This window comes from Pipra filicauda, unplaced genomic scaffold, assembly GCF_003945595.2.
Source record: "Pipra filicauda isolate LSUMZ 115617 unplaced genomic scaffold, ASM394559v2 scaffold283_size971201_pilon, whole genome shotgun sequence".
Classification (NCBI taxonomy): Eukaryota; Metazoa; Chordata; class Aves; order Passeriformes; family Pipridae; genus Pipra; species Pipra filicauda.
Genome location: NW_024104402.1, coordinates 613,741 through 629,571, shown reverse-complemented (window position 1 = coordinate 629,571; position 15,831 = coordinate 613,741). Strand labels below are relative to the sequence as shown.

Genomic DNA, 15,831 nt, shown 5'->3' with positions numbered 1-15,831 from the left:
TTAACTAGGATCACTAACAAAGGACCTCACTACCTGACACCTGCTCTTAAGATCTGTAAGATTTGGCACCTGGTTGTTCTCAGTTCCAGGATCCATCCATTACGATGGAATCTATAGGTCTGCACAGGGTTCCTACACAATGCTTAGGATAGTCAGGCATATCAAGGTGATGTTTACTATGGTAAACATGGCAAAAAAGCTAAATAGTGACAGGGTTGTTACTCACCCACCATTATTTATTTTTTTAAGATAGAGACTTCTAGTGCCAACACTGTGAATAGTTCTTAACTCTAACTGAAATTATTAGGACATGACCAAGAGAAACTTTTGTGGATAAAGATGTCAGTGTCTTTTCTTGTAAAGCTTCACAGACCTCTCTCATCTAGAGTACTTTCGAACACATAGCTTTAGAGGGTTCTGTGTAAAGTACCAGAGCCTAAGGAAGGTTATAGGGCTAAGATGTGCTAACAGGTCACAGACAGAAGCTAAACAAAACCTCTGAAAATTGCAATTTTTGACTTAGAAAGTTAAAGCTGACAAGTCCTCCTGTAGGTAATTAAATTACTTTGTGGACGTATTCTTCAATATTTTTAAGAAGAAAGACAGTGCATAAAAATTCTTCTCCAATTAATGTTTACTATGTCTCTGATATTTAAAGTGTTTCTTTGGTCATTTAGCAGATTTTAATGAAAACTGAAGATAATTTATTACATAGAACTATTTAAAGAGTAGCAGTGATAGTTTAAAAGTGCTTGAAGACTGAGGAATTGACACGGAGGAAAAACTGCGCTTGGGAGAAAACAAGTTTGGAGGCTCATGAACCCTTGGAAGTATAACATGAAAAGGAGAACACTAAGTATGGCAAAACCAGCAGAAATTGATACTACAAAATGTAATTAATACTTTATAACTATTGATTTTATGATCTCGCAATAGATTGTTCCATTTATCAACATCAGTCTACCTCAGTCTACTACGCTTCCATGTTATGGAAAAAATGCTATAACATCAAAATAACTATGATCTCACGTTACACAGATTCCAAAATAATTCCTTTAGAATTGGTGCCTAAATCTAAACTGTGATGATACTATTTTTATAGACATTGACACAATTTTTTTTCTTTTAAAGAGTCTATTTATATACTCTAACTCAAAGCAGCAGTAAGTCAAACATTTCACAATCATTTTCTTGTCAGCAGTTTAACAGTCCTTTCCCCAAAAAGAAATTTTATTTAACATTTTTGAAGACTCTTCACTACTTACAGTCAAAACAATCTATAAAACGATTATTTCCAAATTAGCAGTTTTCCATTAATAAAATAAAGTCTTCTTGAAATAGCATAATCCAGCTAGTTCTATAAATTATTACCCACCTCCATCTTCTTCAGAATCTAGATCAGACTCTTCACTGTCACACTGCCTGCTATCCCGATGTCCTTCCATCTCATAAGTCCACAGCATTAAAGAGGTGTCTGCTCCTCCAACAGTGACCAACAAACTGTCGTCGTAGGTCCAACGGACATTTGTTACATGGGTACTGTGAGCAACATACCTCTTAAATTTTCCAAACTTTCCCTTAGAAGGGAAAAAGAAAGGCAAGGATCAAATTTAACCAGTTTGCTAGACAAAACTGAAATGAGTTGCCAGTGCACAATGACATGTCTTAACTTCTTTACAGTTCATGCTTCAGCTGTTTTTCATTTCATATGATTGTATCACGTGATTTGCCAAGTCCCTCTGCTATAGTAACTTCATGAAATTGTTAACCATATCTCCATAGCAAGCATGTAAGAATTAGTTTATAAACAGATTCCAGCAATTAACACTGGATCACTTTTCCTAAGAGAGACAATAATCTAACTGATTTAGAATAAAATTCACATTGAATATTTTGAGTCAGTATTTGTGCATTGTTACCATCCTTATCATGGCAACATTTCAAAATTGAAGACATATTTACTAATAAATAAACAGGAAAACTAGAAAGGTTCTGGAAGAGTAGTAAAAATATAATGTGCTTCTGTAATGGCTTTTCTATGATGCATGGTTAAATAATATTAAAGCTCTTCATCTTAGAAAAAAATTACTGAGGTTGAACAGCATGAAGGTCCTTAAATTCATGAGTGAAATGTGAGCAAGAGATGTTCATTGTTTTCCAAAGCATTCCCATTACTACACTTTTCCTGTGCATTTGCCACTGTCAGCAGCAAGACACTGCATGAGATGGCTCTATAGTCTCACCTGGAATGGTTATTCTTACCACCTGCAAGTTTAATGCACTGCAAACTGCAATGTAATACTGAATGCCTTTCTTTGATCATAGGGAGAAGAATATAAAAGCACTATTTTGTTCTGAGTGATTTCACTGTTTTGAAAGAGCAGATTTATTAATTAATGTTCACCATAAACAGCTGAAAATTACTTACTTTAGCAGGGTATCGGAACAGTTTCACAAACCCAAAATCATCTCCTGTGGCTAATACTTTACTATCACTAGTGAGGCATGAAGCAGTTACATCTGTGACTTCACCAATTATTGGCCAAATTCCTTCACAGCAAGAGCCCAAAACGCTTGTCCATGATGCCCAGCCAATCTTTTCTACCTGCAAAAACAACCCATTTGAGATAGAGTATGCATCTTCCCAGGCATTTTTCTTCCATATCTGATTTCAAGTAAAAGTCCTTGCACTGAAAGATACATCATGTCTAAAAGATATGATGTTTTAACATATTAATCACTTATTTTCTTATTATTCAGCATTTTATTTGAGATCTGTAATTTTACCTCTATTAACTTTAAGTTCCAAAACCTAAAGAAATATTTTAAAAATTTTTACCTTACCTGCCCTTCCAGGCTAAAGGAAAAAAATTATATATTCTAATACTGCCTTTCAATCTCATGGAAAATATTATTTGAAAATTATCCATTTTTGCTCTCTGCCCTATGACAAGGCTCTATCTCTGAGAAAACAAAACATTATAGCTACAATATACTACCCTTGCCTATTTGTAGTATGCGTACTATATTGCATTGTTATGTAAAGAGAGACATGATGTTTTCCACAGCAAGATTAGGGCAAACTAATCTGCAATTTTCAAAGGTGTTTAGGTACCAGAAAAGGCACACAGAAGTCTAGTGAGATTTTCATGACTAAGTCAGCCAAATGTCTGTTACTTAACAGAAGAGACAAATGTGATATCCCCTATGTATTTTATTGGTCTGGTTACATTATCTAATTGAACAGGCTAAAACAAGGAATAAAGGTGAGCAAATGCTGAAACAGAAGCTTTTTCAACAGATCAGTTAAAAATTATAGTTTTATACATCATTCCCTCTTATGTATGTTTCATACCCTCTTATGGCTGTTTCATAACTCTAATTTACAAACAAGTTAGAAAGGCAGTACAGTTCCTTACCTCCAAAGTAGGAATTGTCTGTTTTTTCCCACGAGGGGCTTCAAAAAACAACTGCTCTTTAGCACCAGTGTTGACCTGCAAGAGTTTCCCTATAAAACATATTACATATTGTATGTGAACATTAAATAGAAGATTCCATTTTATAGAAGAAAAAAAAAAGGTTATTTTGAGATCTTTGTTGCTAACAGCACTACACAAATTATTTTGGAAAAAGTTGCATACATAAATAATGGATCTGGAAGTATGGTCTTCTGAAGAGATCTAGGTCTTTTGATCCCTTAAATTCACAACCCTTTTTCCTCTCTTTGAAAAATGTAATCATGCATCACTTTTCTCTCCTTTTTATGGTTGTCCCATCAGATGGTAGACAAAATGTCTATGATAAAGCTTGTCTATGATAACTGGTTGATGATGCATGTGCCCTTGGGATGGCAAAGCACATATGCTGCCTGGCCAATGGCTGCTTCCAAGCAGGTGATTCCTGCTTGCCTTAAAACTACTTCATTTCTGAGGGAAATTTTCACCAATGTCCTCTTCCTCCTTTCAAAATTCTCTGAGAAAGTTAATTCTTAACACTCTTTCAAATTAAATCAGACTGTTTCAAAAGTCATTATATAGAGAAATAAGAACAGGAACTAATAGATTCACAATTGCACAGCCTTGGTTTTGAATGCAACAGGACTAAATCTAGCATTTAAATTATTCATCTATTATTTACCCAGGAAGACTGGAAAACCAGTCTTTCTGCTATATTTAATAAAAAGGATACATATTCCTGACCTACAGACACAACCATATTATGCAGTATATTATTAAAGAAGTAAAACCATAGAATCATAGAATGTTTTGGGTTGGAAGGGACCCTAGAGATCATCTAGTTCCATTCCCCCCACCACTACACCAGGTTGCTCAGAGCCCAGTCCAGCCTGGCCTTGACCACCTTCAGAGATGGGGCATCTGCAAGGTCTCTGGGCAGCCAATTCCAGTGTCTCACCACTTACAGTAAGGAATTTCTTCCTGATATCTAATCTAAAACTACCCTCCTTCAACTTAAGGCCATTCCTCCTTGTTCTATTACTAGATGCCCTTGTGAAGTCAAACAATAAACAGGAAAGATTTAAAAAGAAATCCAAACAAACTAAACTATAGAAACAAACTAATTTATTTCAAATTGTGCAACTCCTAAATATATAAGTAGTAGTAAAAATCATGGTTTTAATATTTATTCAGATGCTGTGAACATATTCATAAACTGAAGAAACAAATCTGTCAGTGATACCACAAATTCATATTGTAGATGTACTGTATTTAGTCTATAATGTAATCAGTCTCACAGTACATTTTTACAATGAATGCTACTTACCTCTTATGTCCCAGTCCATGTGCGTGATATAGCTGGAGGCTCCCTTGCAGATTCCTACTCGTTTACTACTCATTACATTGTAAATATCTACAAAGTTGTCACAGGATGCCACAGCTAAGTACTTTCCAGCCCCTAAAACAACATCAGTACAAACACAGAACATTTTCAAAAATTGTATTGCTCTGTAAATTAAACATAAGTACATTCTAAAATTTAGCTATATGCAACCCAGAATTCTTTGAAATCGGCTTGCTAATTTATGCATATTTCTCAACAAACTGATGTTCATATCACGTAATCAAAATTAGGATGAAATATACAACTATTATATCATTACATTTTCAAATAATAAAAACCATTTGATGCAATTTTAAACATTCATTGCATTCAGAGAGTGGCAAGGCTTAGGGAACCAGAACATAGTGGTACATGAGAATTGGTATCAGTAATTTGCATCAAATTTCTCCTAGAGATAAGTATTTTAACTGAAGTAAGCCATGCATTTGAGTTCTTAAACAAGAGCTATTCTGTTGGAAAAAAACCCTCACTCAATGGGAGTGCTAAGCACCGTAGGGAATAAAATAAGAAAACAGAAGTCGCTGAAACTTTCTGATACGTCAGTTGCCAACATTCTCATTAGCTAACAGTAACTGCTGCAGCTCATAAAGTGGAACCCTTGGGACCTAGGGAGGCTGCTGGATGGTCATAATTTAAAACTGACTGCCGCATTCAGGAGGTTACTATGAGCAAACTTACTCCAACAATCTCATCCTTAAATGAGCAACAGAGGACTTCACCACCAGTGTTTTTCAAAATGATAGTATTAGTTTTGCTGACCTATTTATTTCATGTTAAAACGTACTACAAACCCCTACTACTTTTAAAGGTGATAAAGCTCACTTGAACAACCTCAATATAAAAATCTTCATTTTAAAAAAATCGTACTTACCAGGAGAAAATCGGATCTCTGAAATAACATCTTTTCTGTGCTGGAAAGAGACTAGATCCTCCAAGGTATCCGCATTAACTATCAAAAAACTTCCATCATTGAGACCAACGGCTAATGCTTTTCCATCAGGAGAAAAGCAGCAACATCTGCCTCCTACAAGGAATACAGAAATGGCATTCAGGTTCAATTTACAGTGCATTACCCTTCTTTTAGATCTATTTTTCCATTAGGAAAACTATTCTTATAGTACAAAACTTCCAAGGATGTTTTCCTGATGCTGCCAAGACAATTTCCAAACTGCACTAGCACACAGAAGCTATTGACAAACCAACAGGTACACAGTCCAGAAAACTAAATTACATTTATTTGCATATTAATTGACATATGTTCTACATTAGTAATACAGATTAAACACTACTGTCTGCATATTTTTAGTTTGCTCTTTTTCTTAGTATCTGGCACTGGTTGGTTGTTACCATTTGCTTTGGTAAGGAGAGCACAGCCGGAAAAGGTCTTCTGGACTCCCAGAATCCACTCATTTGCTATCGCAAATGCTAAGTCACTAAGTCATAAAATCCTTCCAATAAACATGTCAAGTGTCATTTGAAAAGCAGTTTAATTTCCAATCTAAATTTATATATAGTCAGCTTACGTAGACTTGTTTTCATGCCAGAATTTTCCATTACCATAAATATTTTCCCTTACTATTTGTTTCTCTGATTAACTTGTAGATAACAGTACTTCATTTAGATGGCTCCACCACAAAGCTCCTCATTCATTATCCTGTAGTTCTTCTCCATCCTCAACTTTTAGTTTAATTTCATTCAGCTGAACACAGATGAGAAATGTATACCAAAAATATCCTGAGCTGTGTCTTGTAAATTACATGAATATTCCAATATGTCTTGAGACATGTAATTATCATCCTGCAATTAGTTACAACATCCTGAGCTTTCTGCTCCTTAGTTATTCCTGAGCTATGCAGAAATTTTTCTTGAATTGATCTTACATTTTTTAATTATCAAATATTATTTCAATTCTGCAGCCAATTCAATTTTATTTCATTACTGTAGTCTGCAGAAGTATCCATCTCTTTCTATATAGTACACAGGAACTTTTTAATATTGACAAAGCATCTCAAAATGTGTCTTCTCAGCAAATAAAGTCATCACAGACTTATTCTTTTTTTGCCAAAAGTACTCTTAAAAATATTAAGAAATATGAGCTTTAAGACTTATGCAGAGTTTGCCTACTAGAAACTTTCTTTTTTAATCTCTGCTTGTGCTAGCTCATGTCTCTTCTTACATTTACTTTATCATCTAAATAATCTTCAGCTAAGCTTCCTACTATGTTAGAATCAAACTGCGTTGCTGAATGCCAAACAGATAAAACTTATTGTATTCCTTTGTCTAGTAAACCATATATATCATTACAAGATTGTTAAAGCCAGTCTGGTCTAATCCTAAAAAAAGTCACCTTATATGATGTCACTAACAACAGACTTTCCATCTGTCAAAATAGAATTTAGTTATATAGTAAACAATGAGTAAAAATTTTATGATTGTTCTCTTCCTTGACATTCATGATTCTTCTAACATTCACAAAGAAGAGAATTTCAACATTACATCTAAGATTTATTCCAAAAATTTCTAGATTTGAAGTCCTTCACTTTGCAATACTATAAGCAATGTAGCATTTATATAATTGGCTCGACTTAAATATGTTACAATTGCAAATAATCTCCAGAACAGTACTACACAGAATTTTTTCTGTACAGATTCATTAGCTTCACATAACTCCTGAAGATAGCATTAATAAAATACTTTGAGCAAAGAAAGGAATTTATTCAGTCCTGCTTTTGAAAGATTCATAAAGTTTGTAAATGTCAACTGAATCAGTTAAATATTTTTTTATACTAAGCATCTTACCCTTTTTCAATTTGCGAACAGCTAACATACAATGGCTAGGAGATAAATCCCATATTCTTAAGGTTTTGTCATCACTTACAGTGGCACAAATAGGTAAATGAGGATGAGTAGCTAGACCCCAAACTTCCCCCTCCATGTGACCCTGAAAAAACACAATTAATCAGATTACTTTTTATTTTAAATTGAAATATGAAATAATACATTTAAGGAAGTTTTTAAAAAAGAGAGAGAGAGAACATGCATATCTTTAGAAGATAATGAATATCTTAATAGAAATACACAACACCTGAGAAAATTATAGTAATTAGTACTACAGAAAACTGTTCCTGAGAAATAATCCTCACACACACCTATATCAATGACATGGACAGTAGGACTGAGTGCATCCTCAGCTAGTTGCTGATGATACCAAGTTGTGTGATGTGAAGCGATCAACATGCTGGAGGAGAAGAGATGCAATCCAGAAGGACCTTGACAGGTGTAACAGGTAGACCCATGCAATGAAGCTCAACAAGGCCAAGGCAAGGTCCTGCACGTGGCTCAGGGCAATCCCAAGCACAAATACAGGCTGGGCAGAGAATGGACTGAGAGCAGTTCTGAGGAGAAGGACTTGGGGATTTGGTGGACAAGAAGTTGGACAAGAGCCAGCAATGTGCACTTGTAGCCCAGAAAGGCAACTGTGATCTGGGCTGCAACAAAAGAAATGTGACCAGCAGGTCAGGGGAGGTGATTCTGCCTCTCTACTCCACTCTGGTGAGACTCCAGTACTGCGTCTGGCTCTGGAGTCTTCAGCATGAGAAAGACAGGGACCTGCTGGTCTGCATCCAGAGGAGGGCAACAGAAATGGTCAGAGGCCTCAAGCACCTCTCCTATGAAGAAAGGCTGAGAGAGTAGGGGTTGTTCAGCCTGGAGAAGAGAGGGCTCTTAGGAAATCTTATCGAACCCTCTCAGTACTTAAAGGGGGCTTATGAAAAGATGAGGTCACTTTTTGTAGGGCCTGTAGCAACAGGCCAAGGGGTAATGGTTTAAAACTAAGAGGATATATTCTGACTAGATACAAGGAAGAAATTTTTTATGATGAGGGTGGTGAAAGACTGGGAGAGGTTGCCTAGAGAGGTTGCCTACAGATGCCCCAAGCCTGGAAGCATCCAAGGTCAGACTGGATGGGGCTCCTAACAATCTGACCTATTTGAAGATGTCCTTGATTACTGCAGGGGGTTTGGACAAGATGACCTTTAAAGGTCCCTTCCAACAAATTGTTCTATGAATTAGATTTTTTCTTTACCTTAGATTCTAATATTTTCTTTAAACAAAACTAGTTCTTTATCTATTGCACTGGCCACTCAGAATGGAGATAATGCAGAGTTTCTCTAACTTCGAAAGAGAATCATAGATTGATACAATGTAAAATCCTGCTTTGTAGACAGGTTTAAGAAATGCAGCTGTTTGGTACGGCAAAGAAGACTGAAACATTTTTTACATAATTACAAATAAATCTAATAACAACCTCAAGGAAGACAACCTTTAAAAATAATAGCAGTAATTAGGACTCAGAAAAAGTTAATAAAGAATTCAGTGGAAGATCCACTGTTTCACACACTTCTTGGTTTTTTTTAAACAGAAATTTGATCTCTGTCTGTTTGAAAGGATGAACTCATTGAACAAAATAGTAAATGAAATCCTATCTCTATTTTGCTCATTGAAAAGTCATAATGGTCTAGCCTAACTAGAAGTGATGGTAACTCATTAACTTCATTAGTAATTAAAGTCTTTGTTATTTCATAGGTTTTTACTTGAAAAATAAAATTAGGTTTGTGGTATGAATATTTGACTGATATTTAATATATACCTGAACCAGCAGAGTTATTGGTCCACTTTTATCCACCTCCAATATTTCACCATTCTTTGTGCCCACTAAAATATGACCATGTCCTAATGATATGGCACGTATAGAAGGATTATCTTCTAAGAGGAGACCTAGAACATAAAAATGTTGGAAGACCAGAGACTCTCAAGTATGCCTTAAAGAGGGTTTCTCACACATACGCACATTACATTCTCACTGTAGAAAAAGATACTCAGTAGTAAACAATAAAAACATATTCCTGCATGGAACAGCTTACATGTTTGGACTCCTTTGGGAGTATTGAGCAATACATCAAGAAGTTTAATCAGCCTGACTGGCAATCTTAGTGAAAAAATGGGCATGTGTCAACTACACTACTAAATTGCTAGCATTTATGGTAACCTCAAATCTAGCTTTTTGTAAAACGGCTATGAGAATAAGATATCCTGGAGTACAATGTTTTCATTAATAAGTATTTATATTCAGGATGTTTGAAAATCAAGTCATATACATTAGAACTCAGTAAACATAATTTTTAGTCAGGGGGATGGAAGAGAAATGACTATCCGAAATGACAAATAGGGGAAACAGTAAATTAGCACTAAGATCAAGAATGAATCATAGAAATAGGAAAAATAGAAATGAAAATGTTCATTAATTATTTCAAAAGACATTTGCATTTACAGAAAATTAAGTACCAATACCTCAAAAAACCACAATTCTAAATTCCTTCCCTTCTCCAAAACAAAAAAGACTGGATAAGAGATTTCATACTCAGAATCATAAGAAATACAATAGGCTTTTTTGGTTGCAACTTTAATTAAAAAAAAAATCCCCTGGGTGATAAGAAACTCAAAGCTTAATCAATTTAGGCTGATAATAAGGCAAATACTATGATCTGCACCCATCAAATGTGCAAACGGACGCTACAACATACGATTCTATCCCAAGAGAAAAACAACATATTTACAATCAGTAACGCTCAAAAAAACCATTTTAGTATTCACTATGTCAAATGTGAATTTCTTCCTACTGAGGAAAGCAATTCCACAAAGTTTTCTAAAGAAAGTATTTTAAATAGAATAAAAGTCTGTTACCTTTAGACCCAGGGGCCAAAGCAGCCCTTTTGATGGCATAGGTTTTGAGACAACGTTCAAAAGTATCATCCCAGAGAGCTACTACCCCATCCTTTCCTCCAGTGACAAATCCCTGGGGGGGAGAAAAAAAAGAAATAAATAATCAAAAATTATAATCCATTACTATCTTTCCTTAATTTTTCAGTGATTTCTGCAAATACTGAAAATGGACTATATACAACACTGTAATACACAGGGCAGATGAAAAGAACAGGAGCAACAAAATGATTGATTTCTCCTCCTGATGAAAGCAGCACAGTTCCGTACAGTCAATGTACAGAGGCTGTATGCTTCTACCATTCTAGAAAATAAATTTAATCAACATATTATAAAGTGTTTTTCCTGATATTTAGCCTGCATGTCCCTTTGGTATTTCACCTCATTACTCCAAACCAAACTTAGTACCACTCACAGAAATTTGATTAGTGCTTAAATGTTTCAAATATATCCATATTTGTGCCATTCTGTCTTTAAAAATTATTTACAAGTATTTAATGAAGCAACAGGTATACATACTACTGAAATCATTAGTACTTTCCTTTAGAGTATTTAGTTCTGAGTATGAATAACACATGCGTTGTTCAACACTACTATACTGACATTCAAATATTAGGAGGTGGAGTGCCTTGGTCTAACCTAACAAAACACAAACATATACATAAGTTCAAACATTCAAGTAGTCTAACTGGAACACTCATTCACATTTAAGCACATGCTTAAAGGTTTTGCTAAGCTAAAAAGAAGCTGAGAATCAGGAGAAGTACTTAATGATTTACAGATTGAATGCTTCTATGAGTAGACAGTAATTACAGCACAAAATAGTAGAAGTATGATCTTCCTTTCTCACAAGCTCACATATTCCTTTAAACTTACAGATCTTAAGTCAGTTACTGTTATTTTTTTAGTAAGGGGTTATGAAAATTACTGAATAAGATGTCACTGGACCACAAGGATTTGAGAAACAACTTTTACATAACAGAAGTAAGAGACATGCATAAAACACTATGTTGAATCTGAACCCCACAAGGCTTTTCTGTAATGGAAATAAGGACATGGATTCCTGAGGTTGGGAAAGGTCTAGCTTTATCATAGACTTCTTTGTCCAGACATAAAAAAACAACAAGCAGTTTATTTACTTTTTCCAATGCGTGCATGCTGAACACGGGACCATCATGTGCTTTGACAGTTTTTATGAGAAACACATCTCTCCAAATACACACATCCCCCGTGGAAGTTCCAGAGAATGCCATCTCTTCAGTCCAGCCATATACTGCACACATCATTGTATCAGTTCTTCCCAAAGCACCTATGCAGCCCTTTCTCCCAATTAGTCCTCCGCCTGGTTCAGACCAAAAACAAACCATCAGATATTTGCTTAGGATTGTTTTCCAGAAACTATACAACCTTGTCCAGAGCAACAGGTCCTTTTCTTCTGGTCCACACATGCTGCCCCAAAAATTGAGCCTGAGAAGAGTTCTCACAAAATAAAATTTTTATATTATTTGGCAACTTTCATAAAAAAAAACCCTTACTTTTAACTTACTACTTGAATCTGAATTTGAATGTATTACACATATATACCCACATAGACATATGGAGACACAGTGCATTTGTAAACTTGCATCTGAACAAAAAAACTAACATCTCCCACACACAGTTCATAGAAATTTGGAATGAATTAACTGGAAAGAAAAAAAAAATTAAACCTTTACATCCCACCCTTTTCATTATATGTTTTCTGTGAGAGGATTTCTCATTTTATTTTAGAGGTTTACTTATATTGCCCTCTGGATGATAGAAATGTTACAGATATATAAATTTTATATTTTTTTCATATCTAAAATCATTTGACAAGTATAACACATAGGAACTTCTGGCTAGAAAGTCAGATTTGTATTGTTACAATCCTCAGAGAAATTTCTTGTGGTGTAACACAGAAGTCCCTCAGGATCTGACACTTCATGTCGAGAGGCAAAGTCTCAGAACCCCTCTGCCTTAGCACTCATGACGACTTATTCCAAAGCACATATTTCAGTGTCACTTCTCACATCAAGTGCACCTGTTCCACTGCAGCTTCCAGAAACCTGGCATTTGTTAAGGTACACCAATACTCTGCTCCTCACACTGACACTGCTAAGTGCATTTCACGGTGACTGCCTTGCCAGTGTTCCACTGGAGTTTTGCACAGATGGGCTGCTGCATCAGGGGAATTTGATTTCTGCTGACTGAGCAATGCCAGAGACAAAACTACCATTTTCAACAGTTTCCTTTCTTTATTCAAAATCACCATCTCCAAGCTTTTAGCATAGTTATGATTTCTTTCTAAAGAATTTATAATAACTCATTCAGTAAATATTCTGAGACACTTTGTTCTTTCTATAGATAGCAAGCTCAATTGTCAAAATCAATAATTTATATAGACATCAACAGCTTGCTCTCAGGCAATCTTGATTAATTTTTGTTGGAGCCAGAATTGGGAAAACCAGTGTAATTTTTTTTTGTCAGAGGCTTTTCTCTCCATGATTAATCTTTGTCAGGACTTCTGTGAGCTGATGTGCATAAATTCTGCATGAATAATTAGAACATGCTTAGTAGAAAAGCTAGTCTTCTGTAGCACATGTGCCTTTAGATACAATTTGAGATTTGAAACAATGAAGTTCAAACAATATCAGGGAATGGATTTTTCACTGTTGAAAATTTCTCAAGCAGAAATAGCCAGCTGCTTTACCTTGGGTTTTAATTGTCAAGTTCAACAGAAGTGTCTAGACAAACAGCTCTCAACTGGCAGATGTATCATCTTCAAGTACTTTGTCTGAATTTTGTATGTGAATTTTTTATAACCTTAAATTTATTTATACTTGTGCCTCTTCATAGAGGATGTGCTGTAAAGGTCCTTCCACCAAAAACTGTTCTATGATTCTAGAGCAGCTCTGTAACCTTTTCAGATATGCTATATTATTACTAGATATAAAATCAGACAGTAGAAAATCCAGGGTCTTTTCTACTTATGTACCTCTAGCTCCACTGCAAATTGATCTTAAAAAGAATTCCCACTACTGCCATAATGCCAATTAACATTATTACTGCTAGGGCAAAGCAAACTGACATATACAGAGAAAGGAGTTGCCTTTAATACATGAAACATGCAGTAAAGAGATGCAATAGTTATACTTTAAGTAACAGAAAATGCTGTAATTCTGAAAAGTGTCCTTACCTGCTCTACGCCAGAATTTCATGTGTTTAATTCCGACTGTAATCAATTTATCAGACATGTAAGGATTAATCTTAACAACAAAAATCTTATCTTTGCTTCCCCTGAAACGCAAAGTAAAATAATTTAAATAAAAATATAACTATTAATATTTTTAAACAGGCTTTGGTTTGTGGGTTTTTGTCTTAATGTATGCCTGTTCTATATTGCTAACATTTACTTTCAAATCATTAATAATAGTTTACTATGAGAAGGAAGAAAGCCAAAGAACCAACATACTGAGTTCCATTCTATTTTCATTACCTTTCAGTCTCCAAAGCAGGTGAGCAATTATGTTACTTCAGAGATGCACTAGGATGCATTTTCTTTGCAGAAGAAAATATATTTGCATTAAGTTTAGGTATATGGCATTTAGATCTCTGACAGCTGATAATGAAAATTAAAGGAGTAAAGTTGTAAACCTTGTTTCAATGTCTCTTTTCTTGAAAACATCTTTTAATAGATTTTTTTATGTTTATGTTCTATGTTTTTGTTAGAATAAAACATATGGTGCTATTACGCTTCTTAAATGGAAATTTCAGCTGTTTCTAAAAACATTAAAACCTCTTGTTTTAGATTTCTTACTAAGCTTCTATAAAACGAATGTCTTGCTTCAGTCCTATAGTTTGAAAAACAGCTTTCAACTATGTTTGCTATTTATGGAAAGAAATGCTTGCTAGTGGTTTTTTCTTTCTTTAAAATGTAGAAGAACCTCCAATCCTTAATTTTTGCTCCTCATTCAAAAGTGGTAAAAATGTTTTATTTTCTGTTGTTTCAAACCATGGAATGAACTAGTACAGAAAGCAAGAAACAGTTTCTTTCCAAACTCAGTCATCTTCAAAGTACAGATGCTGCTCTCAAAAATTCCAATCAATTCCTTTGTGTGGGTAGGAGAAATTTAAAAAAAACCAAACAAACACCCAAACCTGAAAGTGAAAATATCAGGTGAAAGGCTGACAAATGAGTCTCCAGAGAAGCCAAGCTAACTGGGCTTCTGAAAAATAAGTGGGAAGGGAGTACTCTTCTTTATCTACATCATGTATTCAGGATTTTCATTCCTCAGTGGGTAAGAAATTCAACGCATGTTTAAAAATAAAATGATAGTAAACGTCATTGAAGAGTAATAATGACCTTAATGGATAAAAAGGAAGTTGACACTTTTTAAATTGTATCTGCAGAGAGTAATAAATCTCTTTTAAATCTACATAGAACAACATTTAGAGTACACAAACTGAATCCAGACAGAATGCGGGAAAACTCTCTCACGTTACTGCTCTATTTAAAGCAATAGATCCCTAAAAAAAACAAAGTTGGAGGTTTCAAAAACACTACTCAAAATTAGAAATAAAATTCTATCTTGTAAATTAAAACTCTATTTAATAAACAGATATTAAATAATCTTCGCAGACACAAAGAAACTTCCAAAATGTTTAACCTTTGGAAGTTATTTAGTCTATTTTCCTGCTCCAAGCAGACTTGACTTCAAAGTTAGATCAGGCTGCTCAGAAAGGAAAAGGAAAGAACCCTGAAGAAAAAAGAACTGCAAAACAACTTCAGATTACTCTCCGAAGATGTGACCTCTGATGAAAAAGATCTGAACAGAATGTTCATCACCATTTTTGAGAAGGCAAACAGAAGTACATAGAGTGAGTTTTAAAGAAATTATTTCAGAACACGTCAAATTAAAGAAACACAAATAAAATTTGTCTTCTATATCTTCTTTCTTCACCAGTGGAGCTGTCACCACAATAATTCTTGTTGGCTTCAGAGCTTCATTTATTTCTTCCAAAGAAGGTTTTAGGGCTTTGATAAATGTTATTGTCTGTATCACTCAAGTGACAGAAACTGCTAAGTTATTGGAGGACTTTTATTCTTTAATCAATATATTTTGCTTACTGTCATTTGAAAATAAATCTAGGTACAAATTTTAAAACATAGCT

At 34.7% G+C, this 15,831-nt stretch overlaps 1 protein-coding gene across 10 annotated transcripts in view; it reads right to left on the bottom strand.

Moving 5' to 3' along the window:
* Nucleotides 1–15,831, bottom strand: part of EML5 (EMAP like 5) — a 109,920-nt gene that overhangs the window by 37,272 nt on the left and 56,817 nt on the right. For all 10 annotated transcript variants that reach the window (XR_005564084.1, XR_005564086.1, XR_005564085.1 and 7 more), the window contains exons 17-26: nt 13,856–13,956; nt 11,778–11,980; nt 10,603–10,714; nt 9,509–9,636; nt 7,660–7,801; nt 5,732–5,884; nt 4,783–4,914; nt 3,420–3,508; nt 2,429–2,605; nt 1,376–1,577 (exon numbers count right to left, since the gene is read on the bottom strand). Coding sequence is in view for 6 of the 10 variants with exons in the window: in XM_027738607.2 (XP_027594408.1) it covers nt 1,376–1,577; nt 2,429–2,605; nt 3,420–3,508; nt 4,783–4,914; nt 5,732–5,884; nt 7,660–7,801; nt 9,509–9,636; nt 10,603–10,714; nt 11,778–11,980; nt 13,856–13,956 (1,439 nt within the window). In the remaining 4 variants the exon portion in view is untranslated. The remainder of the gene's footprint in view (nt 1–1,375; nt 1,578–2,428; nt 2,606–3,419; nt 3,509–4,782; nt 4,915–5,731; nt 5,885–7,659; nt 7,802–9,508; nt 9,637–10,602; nt 10,715–11,777; nt 11,981–13,855; nt 13,957–15,831) is intronic.